The sequence below is a fragment of the Xyrauchen texanus genome, chromosome 31, assembly GCF_025860055.1.
Source record: "Xyrauchen texanus isolate HMW12.3.18 chromosome 31, RBS_HiC_50CHRs, whole genome shotgun sequence".
Taxonomy (NCBI): Eukaryota; Metazoa; Chordata; class Actinopteri; order Cypriniformes; family Catostomidae; genus Xyrauchen; species Xyrauchen texanus.
The window spans coordinates 8,580,632-8,594,910 of NC_068306.1; the positions used below are offsets into that span (position 1 = coordinate 8,580,632).

At 39.1% G+C, this 14,279-nt stretch overlaps 1 protein-coding gene and 1 pseudogene across 1 annotated transcript; both read left to right on the forward strand.

Moving 5' to 3' along the window:
• Window positions 1–487: 487 nt before the first annotated feature.
• LOC127624519 (somatostatin receptor type 1-like) lies at window positions 488–1,342 on the forward strand. Its single transcript, XM_052099301.1, has one exon. It carries the CDS (start codon window positions 488–490, stop codon window positions 1,340–1,342), a length of 855 nt encoding a protein of 284 aa, XP_051955261.1.
• A 2,423-nt stretch (window positions 1,343–3,765) lies between these two features.
• LOC127624842 (hydroxycarboxylic acid receptor 2-like) lies at window positions 3,766–7,402 on the forward strand (annotated as a pseudogene).
• The last annotated feature ends 6,877 nt before the right edge of the window (window positions 7,403–14,279 follow it).

The window sequence follows — 14,279 nt, forward strand, 5'->3', positions numbered from 1 at the left end:
ACTGATCAATCACTCTTCAGGTGAAACAAAACTCTTTCTAATCTTTCTAATTTGATTCATAGATTTTTCCTGCTAATTAATATATGACAAAGTCACTGAGGTTATCAGGCATAGTGGTTATGGGCATATTAGATGGGTTACTTTAAACCCATTCCAGGGAGTAGAAAATTATTACATTTTCTTTATTAGCATAGTCTTTGAAATTTAGCAGCACATTATTTTAATGTGTACAATTGTGTTATGGAGTCGTTTTTCAACATTTGAATCCATTTGTTTTTTGGTTCAAACACTGGGATTGTATTAAAATGACCTCTGACAATGTGTTTTATTTAACCTTCAGATCTTGTGTCGACTGCTTCTGAATGAATTGATTTCCAAGCAGTCTGGCCACTAACCCTAATTCTGGTATATTACACTTCTTTCTATCCATAGATCAACAGTGCAACATTATTTGTTTATCTGCTCTTTGAACGCCTGAACTGAGAAGATGGTGGAAATGAATAACTCCATAGTAAACTTCAGCACACCTCATTCATCCATCAACCTCACAGGATCATCTTTTTGGCAAATGGGCACACTAGAAATGTCTATGTTGAGCTTCAGCTTCATGCTTGGGCTTCCTACACACTCCTATATTATATATCTTATCATCACAGAAACAAGAAGTGGAATGGCATCGGAGTTCTTCAGCCTCAATCTCTCTGTCTGTGAAATACTTTTCTCTCTGAATTCTATGTTCACTCTTTTGACAAATTGGTTTCCGAGTCTTGCAACATTAATGCAGTTTTTATTAGGAGAACTCATCACTGGTCATCCTCTGTTTCAGTGTCTGATGTGTGTTGAGCGTTATCTGGCAGTGGTTCATCCTGTAACCTTTCTGAAGTTCAAACCTCTCAGATATAGAGTGATCTGTTCTACTGCGGCCTGGATCATCTGTCTTGGCTCCTGTTTGTGCTGCATGTTTCTTTTGGCCTCGTTTAATAATTTTATTTACACATGGTTCTTTGTCATTCAGTTCCTCCTGTACCTCTCCATTCAGTTGTTCTGCTGTTTGGCTGTTCTCAGAGCTCTGAAGCAGTCAGGACCAGGAGACAGAGGGAGGGAGAGAGGGGAGGAAAACAACGTGAAGAAAAGAGCGTTTTATATCATATTAATAAGTACTCTGAGAATGGTTATCACATATGTTCCATTTACAGTCACAGGAGTCCTCGCTGTTTTGACACAACAGTCAATTCAAGTCCTCTGGTCAATTAGTTTTATTTGTTTTATGCTAGCTGGTTTTGTGCAGCCTGTTTTTTATTTGCACCGGACTGGCAAACTCTCATGCCTGTGTTATCCATAAAACTTGCAGCTGTGCCATTGTGTTATGTTATACTCGCAAATATTAGAAGTGATCAATTAAATGTAGATACATTTTTTGCAGTTAAAATGTATTTAATCTAAATTAGTTTAACACCAGAACGTCTTGGTGGCATTTTCGAATGAAACGACTTTTAGTGCTTATCCATTATATGTTTATCATTGTTGAATTGTGTCATGCTGTACCAGGGCTGGGTAAAAATATATATTTTCTGATGCATTGCAATCTTCATTTGAACGATCTCAATATTGATTCTTAAATCCAAGATCGATCTTTTCCTCAACCATCTACAATGCGAGGAAATCACTCACATATGCAACTAAAATGTATGATTCGCCACTGGCTGGTAAAGTTCACTCACCAGTGATTGAGTTTTATAGCGATGACGTTCAGCACCTCATTTTGTGTAATGTGAGTTCAAAGATGAGATCCACACAATCCATTTGTCAATGATGTCTCTTTTAATACCCTTTCTGTTCTTTACAGTCAGTTGTTGATCAAAAACAACAACAAAAAAATCATTGTAATTACATGCCTATAGCATGGAGTTGGTAAAGAAGTCATGCGAGTCCACTCTTGTTTAAATGCGCTCAACCAAAACACTTCTGCTGAACTGCCGCTATTCTTAAAGTGACAAAACCGTTTTAGCACTTGCTCTTCAAATTAATGTAAAAACTTGTTAATGGTATAAATGATGCATGTAAATAATAAACATGTTACAAAATATATGCATTTTAATATATGCCTTTTTAAACTTTTGCACGTGAGTTTCTCCTGTACTGATGGATCTTCCAACATGACTTCTTGACTGTACGATGTAATAATAAAAACAAATCTTACCTTCAGAGCAGATGCACTGGAGGACAGATTATATCAAGTCAGGTGCACTGAACGTAAGATTATATTTAATCAAACCTAGAGTATAATGTGTTTTTTATATGCTGATAATGATTGATTTTGCTAGATAAGATTGTCGGCTATACGCGTCACCATATTTTCGTTGCAATGCGAGATGGGATTCAGTGTTTGTCTTGTCACATAAGCATACAAAATGAGGAGCATATAAGGTTCTAAAAAACTAGCCCTTCCGCTTTCCCAGCCCCGGAAGTGGTTAGAATGAGTGACTGATGGAATGGGAAAAGGCTTGTGTGGACTAAATAGTTGTACTCCAATGGCTTTATACTTTTCTTTAGTGATTGTTTGAATGTTTGTAACATAAAAATAAAGATATTGTGATGTTTAAAAGACTATTTGAGCAGCTGGTTCATTATGAATACCAATTCAGTCCCTCTTTTGCTGGTAAACAGCACGTCTGATCTCAGCCTAGTGTAATCACACAGTTTTGATTGGACGTGCGAAAGGATTAATGATGGAATACATGACATTTCTTACTTTTTAAATTTTTTTTAAAAACTAAAGATAACAATGCAAAAAAACCACGCTTTGAAATCATTACATTTATTCTCTTCTGTTTTTAATGTCAACATGTAAAAAGGCATACATGCAATGCTAGCACTCAATGAAAAGCTGCTAAGAACAGCAGTATACTATAGAGGAATCCTAAAGTATATAGAGGTATATACATGCAACGCAAAATCCAGGTAGTGGACGAAAATCTTTGTGTGCCGATATCATGACCTTACCCCGATTAAAGGCATTTACATGAAAACACACACGTTGTTGGCTTATTGAGGATAAACAGTGTAAGATGGTGCATGTAATCCAGGGACCTGTCATCCATATAAGCAAGGTAAGCAGTGCTTACCAAACAGAAGGGTGGAAAGAAAATTACACTATGACATATTTAAATATAATTGTTAATATAACTACTGTATTTGTTCAAATTTGTCATCTTTCATCTCAGTTGAGCAGCACAGACAGTTTATTTGCTTTGGTGCCACCGTCAAGTATAAGCCCTTTATGTTATGCTTTCTCTGATGCAAAGCATTGTTGACCACGCTTTCATTCAACACTGTACATTCATTCAAATTGAATCTTGCCTGATTATATAAGGGAATTAAAATCAGTGTCATAAATTAGCTTATAATTAGGGGGGTTATATACTCTGGTGGCTTTTGTGCAGCCGGTTCTTTATCTGCATCGGACTTAATTTATGTCAACTAATAAAATATGTATTATACTATATTTTGTAACAATTGGTACTAAATTAATATTATTATTATTCTGAATTGGCTTCGAAAAAAATTGAATTAGTTTCTTAATATGGACAGCTATTTTTGATTATTCCATTAAAAAGTGTTTTTTGTTTAAAGCGCCTGATAATAAAAATAAAATAAAATAACAATAATAATAAAACACAAGTCTCCCTGCTTGAAGTACCCATCTCCTAAAAAAAGAGAAACAAAACAGAAGTTAACATTCAAAACAGATGTTTATGTCAAAATATATAGTCAAAATAACAATTGGACACTATATTGAAAGCATTGAGTTGGCAAAACAGTGCAATGGGTAGTCAAATATTTATCCAAAATCCAAATTAGACCCTAACTCACAAGCACAAGAACGGAAGGGGTCCGTGTTGCCCCCAGCAAGACTCCTTTCTTGATTTTTCTGCTGAATAATACAGTATATTACAATTATTGTATATATATGTTGTATTTGCACTAAATTGAAAACTGTGTAGCGTTACTGACAGGAACGTATTGAAAAATGTATACAATGGCAATAGACTTACATATTTACACATCTCTCTTCCCATATATCACAGTTGCAACTATTTATTTTGTTTTATTCCACATTTGAGAGGCAAGACAAAGAGAAAACAAATGGCTCTATGGTGAACTCAACCACACTTTCACTAACTCTTTAAGCACATGTTAACACAAAACATTTACATTTGGCAGATGCTTTTATCCAAAGCGACTTACAGTGCACTTATTACAGGGACAATCCCCCCGGAGCAACCTGGAGTTAAGTGTCTTGCTCAAGGACACAATGATGGTGGCTGTGGGGTTCAAACCAGCGACCTTGTTGATTAACAGACCTGTGCTTTAGCCACCACGCCACCACCACTCACAGTTTAACAAAACTCTTTAGCACATGTTCCTCATAAAACATGATATTGTGATCTTTTCTTCAAGGTGCAGTATGTCATTTTTGAGCCTATAGCCAAATGGAATTAAAAAAGTAATAATTGATTCCAAACAGGTTTCCCATGTCCCTTTTTAACCCTGCCCTCGATCTGGCATTTTTTGACAAACAGGTAGCTCCGCCCCAAACCCATTGGCTGAGTCAGAAGCTGACATGTCGAACTACAGAAATAACTGGACCAATGTTTTGACATTTTCTCACAGCCAGTTTTAACACTCCTTGGTAACAACTTATAAATGTCTTACTGTATGTTTCTCTCTTCACATTCATTCTTTGATTAAAATTACACATTTCACCTTTAATTTTATCTATACTACTTTCATCTGCAAACATTTCGGCAGTGGAATATCAGTTTATTTCAGCTAAACTGTCTCTATTCCTTTAGGGTTGATGATCATGTTAAAACGGCGCTCTGCCATACAGTGTTCTGTTTATTTATAGACATTCACCACCACAAACTGACTTTTATCTCTACGATATTTCATATTTGTTTATGTTGCCTGCACTTTTCTCTTATTCTCACTTTAACTTGATTTTATAATTTATATATTTTTTATTTATTTTATTTTATTTACTAAAATAACTTCATTTATTACCAGAATTGCCATTTTATTTCAGATCAATATTTTCTTTTCTGACTCTAAACTAGAGCCCAGAACAGATGAGTACTTTCCTCTGCAACTTATTCTGCAATTGAAAATAGATTTTTGTATATTAATGTCAAAGTGTAATTCTTATTATATACTGTATATACTTAATTTACACTTGAAAGTAAACAACGTTTTCCATTTTAAACGTTTCTTCAGACAACAGTGTGGCTTTCTGAACCATGTGTTTATAATTCTAAACTCATGTCACGTGTAAGTGAGATATTTTATGCAACCATGCTCATATGGGTGGATGACGTGACACGATCCCGTGTTGTCTGCCCCGTGTTTTCTGTTTCACTCGTCACTGATCACGCTCCATGTCACATTTTCCTTGTTGTCCGCCCCGTGTTTCACTGTCCTTGTCTAAAAACTACAATTCCCACAATTCCCTGCCTCCCTCACTGCCTGCACTCATCATTGTTCTCACCTGTGTCTCGTTCAGTCTTCATTGTGTCTGTGTATTTAAACCCTGGTTCTTTGTTTAGTGACTGTCGATCGTTGTATGTTGTATGTTGACGTTTCGTTTCATGTTCTGCTAATTCTCTATCTTCGTTCGAGGTTTCCCTGACGTTTCATGTTCGTTCGAGGTCTCCTGTGGATGTCTAGTCGTGTTCGTTCTGCCCTTCGTGGATATTTACCCAACCTGTGTAGCTCCTTTGTGTTCTTCCGTGTTTTAGTTTCTTTTGTTCCTGTGTTTGTTAATCTGTCTATGCTTGCAATAAAAACCGCATTTGGATCCGCATCTCCCGTCTGCCTTCTCCTGACTTTCCACTGTCATAACACATTTAACTGTTTAAATATTTTGGTAGACTTCTCTCTTAACAATTACACATTTGTAATATGTTTCTTAATATAATTATAGAATTATACTTGGGCTATAATATATTTTCACATAATTGATATAGAGAGATGGACATTGAGCAGATGAACAACTCCATTGGGAACATCACCTTATCTGAGGTTCTTTCTACAAACCACACAACAGAGGATATTTTGATATTGGAAAGCCTCGAGATTGTTGTGGCAAGCATCAATCTGATCATCGGTATTCCTACACTTTCCTCTGTTTTGTGGATTATAGCCACAGGAAGAGGGAGTGGAATTGCGTCCGAGTTCTCCATCCTAAATCTCACTATTTGTGAGACATTTTTCTGTCTCAGTTCATTGGTTTTTCTACTGTTAGAAATGTTTCCAAGTTTACTGACATTACAGTATTTTTTACTTGGGCTATCCATCACTGGTCATCCTCTGTTTCAGTGTCTGATGTGTGTTGAGCGTTATCTGGCAGTGGTTCATCCTGTAACCTTTCTGAAGTTCAAACCTCTCAGATATAAAATGGTCTGTTCCACTACTATCTGGCTAATCACTCTTGGCTCCTGTTTGGTCTGCATGATCACGTTAATGTTATCTAACACAAATGCATTTGTATGGTTCTTCTCGCTGCAGTTCATAATCTTCCTCTCCATTCAGTTGTTTTGCCTTTCGGCTGTTCTCAGAGCTCTGAAGCAGTCAGGACCAGGAGAGAGAGGGAGAGAGAGAGGAGGAAAACAGCATAAAGAGAAGGGCGTTTTACCTCATTCTGATAACTACTTTGTCCATGGTTATCATGTTTGTGCCTTTTATTATCACAGGATTCCTCACTGTACTGCAAAAGGAAGATGCTTCAATTATCTGGTTTATTAGTTTTTGTTGTTTCACTCTTGCAGGTTTTGTGCAGCCTGTTCTTTATCTGCATCGGACTGTGAAACTTTTCTGCCTTTGTTCTCCATAAAACCTGCTACTGTTTTACACACACACACACAACTAAAGAGTATATTTAGCTGACCTCTGTGTTTAACTGATGCCAACTTTTATTAGATGTGACATTTTTAAATACTGCTTTTTTATTACTTTCTGTTGAATTGTCTATTTCATCTAAATTAGGGTTTGTGATTCCAGAACGTGGTGTGTCCCACAAACTGACATACTTAAAAATCCAAAATCTCCTATTTATTAAAATACAGTTCAAACCTATTCTGTGTGTTTATCAGATGCTAATGTTATAAGCTGTTGCTATTTGTTTTTGGTTTCTTCTTCCAATAAAACACGATTAATGACCCAGTGCCACATTTTTGTATATTGCATTCCTGCCAATGGAAACCTGTGGAAACCCAGTTTCAAATTTATAGAGATCATTTGTGACTTCACTCTTCAGGTAATAATTGCATTATAAACTATACAGAGTATTACATTTTTCTTTTTTAATTTTTTATTTTAATCATCCTGAAATGATTAGTTGTAAACTGCATTTGTTTCCATTCAATGTTTTAAATCTTACTCAGAACTTTTAAACATCACGCTTTCCACATATAATATTTACATATCCTGTAGATTATGTACTTTGATGAATATGAAGGCAAGCACATGCATTGTTGTGACAGCATATATATATATATATATATATATATATATATATAAATTGGAAAAACTGAGTGCGGTCATAAAAACTCATTTGTGCATGGAACTACTTTCTTACACGACGGATCAGAATCTGCCATTGCTGGTTCAAACCAAATGATGCGTCCAAGCCTCCGTTAGTAATTCAAAAATGTCACTTCAGAAATAGTATCAAGGCTTGTGCTGTTTCTAACAAGTTATTAGATAAACAAGGATTTGTATGTGTGTGTGTGTGAGTGAGAGAGAGAGAGAGAGAGAGAGAGAGAGAGAGACACGGAGTGTGTGTGATCACCTGTTGCCACTCCCAAGCAGAGATGCTGTCAGTTTTCTGAAGATCAGCTTTCTCAGTAGAAAAAAAGCATCCATGAGGGGGTATTTCTCCCTATTTCATGTTAGCCGGTGCACAAGAGTCAATCACTATAGAAACCAAAATCTTCTCTGTCATTTTAAACAGCACCCATTGTGTAATTAATCAGTCTGTTGTGTCTCTCAGTGATGAGTCGTAATGCTGAAGTTGTACGTTTAAAGCCATTTAAAGCTATTTCCTAGCTTTAGTAGTAGTAATACAAGCGATCACGAAGAGCTGTTGTATGTAAATAATAACTAACAGATTCACTTCACTCACCTAACTGGCTCATATTAAACACAAAAAATATATTTTGCCACCACCTGCTGGTTAACATATGTAATGTAAAAAAAAAAAGACAAACAGTAGCTCTTAACACATCTGCACTGCTCTTACACTTTAGTTTAGAATGGCACAAACACAAGTGGAGTGATACATACACAGTCAAGCGTCAGAGTGCTGATGGTGTCAGACCATCTGTGCTCATGGAATGTCTCTCAGATTCGATATATATATATATATATATATATATATATATATATATATATATATACCATATATATGGTGTGTCGCTGGCCTCTTCTGCACATTGCGGCCCCCTCCGGCATATTGCAGTGCCGTTTTGCGACCCTATTCAGCCAGTCATGGCTGAACACAGCCCGTTTCAGCTTATTGCCACCCGTTGGACCCCTTTTTGCAGCCGGCCCACCAGGAAAAGTCCCATTTCTCCCAATGGCCAGTCCAGCCCTGGTGAGGAGTATACTTTTAATAGACTTGGGTGGACTATTAGCTGGTCTCAAACTGTACTTGCTCCATTTCGTTAGTAAGGTAAAGTTTTGTCATCTGCAACAGGCTGATCACACTATGAATTTGGCAACAATAAGTCGCAAGTTGTTCATCTGAAATCGGTCTGTGCTTACAGAAATTAAAACCACTGTTCCTTGTGTCCAAAGCACTTGAACTTTGGTTAAATAAGAGCTCCAGTTTCCAGGTGAAAAGTCCACAGTGTGTCACCAAAAGCAAGTTCTAAAGGAAGTTAAATTAGTTGTAAGTAAATGATGTAATACAGAAAATATGAATGCATATTTTGTTAAACACACACACTTGCCCAAACCTCAACCCTAAACCTAACCGTCAGTGGAGTAAAAAGGCAATCTTAGAGGTAAAATGCAACCTCCAAATCATGCTCATCATTGATTATGTGAATGTGATTAATTCCTGGTTTCCATGGGACCAGAACACATGTCTTCGAGGCTGTAGCACCAATGATGAGCAAAAGGTAAACACAGTTTAATTAATGCAAAAAAGTCTGATGGGGGATAGCTTGTCAGAATGGGGAACTTGGCAGAATGAGCTTGATATCAGGGTACCAGAGCATTTGGAAGTAACATGTCGACTTTCCATGTGATCGTGTTGTTTGCAATGCTTCTGCATTTGTCAGTTGGGCTTCTAATGCAGACATGTGGCTTTTGGGCTGGATTTGTTACATCTTTTTTCATGTGGCTTACCAAGCAGACTGATTACATGGTGATTTCAGTTATATATATATATATATATATATATATATATATATATATATATATATATACAGTGAGGAAAATAAGTATTTGAACACCCTGCTATTTTGCAAGTTCTCCCACTTGGAAATCATGGAGGGGTCTGAAATTGTCATCGTAGGTGCATGTCCACTGTGAGAGACATAATCAAAAAAAAAAAAATCCAGAAATCACAATGTATGATTTTTTAACTATTTATTTGTATGATACAGCTGCAAATAAGTATTTGAACACCTGAGAAAATCAATGTTAATATTTGGTACAGTAGCCTTTGTTTGCAATTACAGAGGTCAAATGTTTCCTGTAGTTTTTCACCAGGTTTGCACACACTGCAGGAGGGATTTTGGCCCACTCCTCCACACAGATCTTCTCTAGATCAGTCAGGTTTCTGGGCTGTCGCTGAGAAACACGGAGTTTGAGCTCCCTCCAAAGATTCTCTATTGGGTTTAGGTCTGGAGACTGGCTAGGCCACGCCAGAACCTTGATATGCTTCTTACAGAGCCACTCCTTGGTTATCCTGGCTGTGTGCTTCGGGTCATTGTCATGTTGGAAGACCCAGCCTCGACCCATCTTCAATGCTCTAACTGAGGGAAGGAGGTTGTTCCCCAAAATCTCGCAATACATGGCCCCGGTCATCCTCTCCTTAATACAGTGCAGTCGCCCTGTCCCATGTGCAGAAAAACACCCCCAAAGCATGATGCTACCACCCCCATGCTTCACAGTAGGGATGGTGTTCTTGGGATGGTACTCATCATTCTTCTTCCTTCAAACACGGTTTGTGGAATTATGACCAAAAAGTTCTATTTTGGTCTCATCTGACCACATGACTTTCTCCCATGACTCCTCTGGATCATCCAAATGGTCATTGGCAAACTTAAGACGGGCCTTGACATGTGCTAGTTTAAGCAGGGGAACCTTCCGTGCCATGCATGATTTCAAACCATGACGTCTTAGTGTATTACCAACAGTAACCTTGGAAACGGTGGTCCCAGCTCTTTTCAGGTCATTGACCAGCTCCTCCCGTGTAGTTCTGGGCTGATTTCTCACCTTTCTTAGGATCATTGAGACCCCACGAGGTGAGATCTTGCATGGAGCCCCAGTCCGAGGGAGATTGACAGTCATGTTTAGCTTCTTCCATTTTCTAATTATTGCTCCAACAGTGGACCTTTTTTCACCAAGGTGCTTGGCAATTTCCTCGTAGCCCTTTCCAGCCTTGTGGAGGTGTACAATTTTGTCTCTAGTGTCTTTGGACAGCTCTTTGGTCTTGGCCATGTTAGTAGTTGGATTCTTACTGATTGTATGGGGTGGACAGGTGTCTTTATGCAGCTAACGACCTCAAACAGGTGCATCTAATTTAGGATAATAAATGGAGTGGAGGTGGACATTTTAAAGGCAGACTAACAGGTCTTTGAGGGTCAGAATTCTAGCTGATAGACAGGTGTTCGAATACTTATTTGCAGCTGTATCATACAAATAAATAGTTAAAAAATCATATATTGTGATTTCTGGATTTTTTTTTAGATTATGTCTCTCACAGTGGACATGCACCTACGATGACAATTTCAGACCCCTCCATGATTTCTAAGTGGGAGAACTTGCAAAATTGCAGGGTGTTCAAATACTTATTTTCCTCACTGTATCTATATATATATATATATATATATATATATATATATATATATATATATATATATATATATATATATATATATACAGTATATATATATATAAAATATATACATTTTGCTGCTGAAATCAGTTTGTGCTTACCGAAATTCCACTCATAGCACCCCAGTGGCGATAGCTGGAAGTGTTGTTGAATGTATGGGCATGTGTGAGATCCAGTTTCTGAGAGTAATGTCCACAAGGTGATGTCAAAAATGAGTTGGATGTATAGTTTAGTAAATGATGTAATACAGTCAACAGGAATGCCCATTTTATTAACCCCACTGCTTAACCCAAATGCAAACCCTAATCCTAACCATCAGTGAAGTAAAATTGTAATTTTAAAGTGAAAATGTTTTGTGTTAATCTCTTGACAGTGGTACCTCTCATTAAAGCATCACATTTGAAACTCAGTTTTTGCTAGATTGATTAGATGCTTGTGCATACATTCCATAAAATTTGCATTAATGTGAACAAAGTATTGTACACTGTTGAGTGTATATTTTCCATGTGAACTGCATTTTTTCTATTCAAATGTTTGAAATCTTATCCAGATAATTTTAAACATCATGTTTTCCACATTATATATTTACATATGGATATGAAGGCAAGCACATACGCCTTGTCACATCCATGTCTGAGTCTGCTCCATGCAATGTCACAGCAACGCCTCAGTCTGCTCCATGCCATGTCACAGCAATGCCTCAGCCTGCTCCATACCATGTCACAGTCAAACCTCAGCCTGCACCATGCCATGTCACAGCCATGTATGAGCCAGCTCCATGCCATGCAACAACCATGCCTCAGCCTGCTCCATACCATGCCACAGCCACCCCTCAGCTTGCTCCATACCATGTCACAGTCAAACCTCAGCCTGAAGCCATGTCACAGCCACGTCTGAGTCTGCTCCATGCCATGTCACAGTCAGATCTAAGTCCGCTCCACACCATATCACATCCACGTCTGAGTCTGCTCCATGCCATGTCACAGCAATACCTCAGCCTATCCCATACCGCAAAGGCTCTGCATTTTTCATGGTATTATGAGATAGTAAAGTGTCCACTTTTTACATTATTCAGAATCTTAGCAGATGCTATAGGTCATGGAGTGGTGGTGGTGTAGTGGTCTAAAGCACATAACTGGTAATCAGAAGGTAGCTGGTTCAATCCCCACAGTCACCACCATTGTGTCCTTGAGCAAGGCACTTAACTCCAGGTTGCTCCGTGGGGATTGTCCCTGTAATAAGGGCTCTGTAAGTTGCTTTGGATAAAAGCGCCTTCCAAATGTAAATGTTTTGTGTTAACCTCTTGACAGAGGTACACAGCCACGTCTGAGTCTGCTCCATGCCATGCCACAGTCCAGCCTTCCACACCTCATTACTCCAAGTATTCCACGGCCTCTTGCTGCAAGCTTTCCGCGGCCCCTGTCTCAAAGCCCTTCATGGCCCTTGTCGCCAAGTTGAATTATCTGCCACTGATATCGGTTTGTAGGGCCACAAAGACCCTACCCTACAAATTGTCAGTGCCCCTGCCTGCTATGGTCAATGAGCCAATGACCATGCATGCCAGAGCCAACGAGCCAATGCCCATGCCTGCCACGGCAAACGAGCCAACGACTATGCCTGCAATGGCCAATGAGCCAATGACCATGCATGCCAGAGCCAACGAGCCAATGCCCATGCCTGCCACGGCAAACGAGCCAACGACTATGCCTGCAATGGCCAATGAGCCAACAGCCACGACTGCCATAGCCAACGAGCCAACGCCCACGCCTGCCACGACCAACGAGCAGTAAGCCTCATCCATCCCAGAGCCTGCGTTGCCAGCCTCATCTGTCCCAGAGCAGTTCTCACTACCCTCGACGGCGGAGCGGCCCACGGGTACACGGCGGTCCCCCAGTTGGACAAAGCATTTGCTTTCCTCCAAGGCCTGTAGATGACGTCTTCACTGACCTCCAAAGCCGCTTCCGCCCTGCATGCCATGGCCCTAATGCAAGTCCACCAGGCCAAGGCACTTAAAGATCTGCACTTGGGTAGTCCTGATCCCGACGTGCTGCAGGAACTGAACTCAGCAACTGACCTCGCCCTCAGGGCCAAGAAGGTCACAGCGAGGTCACTCGGCAGGCGATGGCCACTCTCGTGGTTCAGGAACATCATCTGTGGCTGAAAATGGTTGAGATGCGCAAAGTGGAAAAATCACGCTTCCTTGACGCACCTGTCTCCCAGTTCGGCCTTTTCGGCGACACCGTCGAGGACTTCAGCCAGCAGTTCTCAGCAGTGAAAAAGCAGACGGAGGCCATATCTCACATCATGCCCCGTCGCACCTTCAGCACAGGCCGTGCCCCATCTGCCCGCCGAGGGCGTCCTCCTGAGGCACCTAAGAAACGTACAGCTCAGAGATGCAAAGGCTCTCAAGAGAGAACCCTAGTCTCGCTTCTTCGACACAACCTCTCGTTCACTCCATCAGGGAATGGAGGTTACATCCGTAACCTAGACGTTCTTCTATCTATTTTGGCTGACTGGCTCTGTGGGGACCATGCCATCCTTTGCAGGGCTCCATGTTCTTATATTCTATTCTAGTCTGTTCTTATATTCTATGGGAGTCTAAAATATATATTTCCTATTGACACTAAACTGAAAATATAAATAATCATCTTAAGACAAATGTTATTGTGAAGTATCTTATGTGCATCTTAAGACTTTTGCACAGTACTGTATGTCACTAAATAATTATAAACTAAATAAAGCCAGATAAATACCAACATTTTACATAAGTTAGTCTTTCCATTGGAAGCAGATGCTGATTCATTTTTCTCCATTTGCATGTCATTTTTTTAGAGTGACAGCCAAGCATGTGTTTATTTGTGTAAAGATAAACTATGTGGTTATGCTTTTGACTTTTCATAAATTACATCAACTCCATCAATACATCGATACAGTCAGGCTGATGCCATCATTTGCAGGTGCAATGTTCAGAGTGTAGATGTCTGAAATGAGAGCTGTTTATCATTGACTGGGAAAACTGATAATTACTTAAAGGTAAAGGTTTTCTTGTATGATTTGCTTTGTTGACTTTACTTACAAATGACACCCTGTTTTTGTCTAAAATATGAGCCCAGACCTACACTGTATGTATTGTCTAAAATGGTTTTGGGTT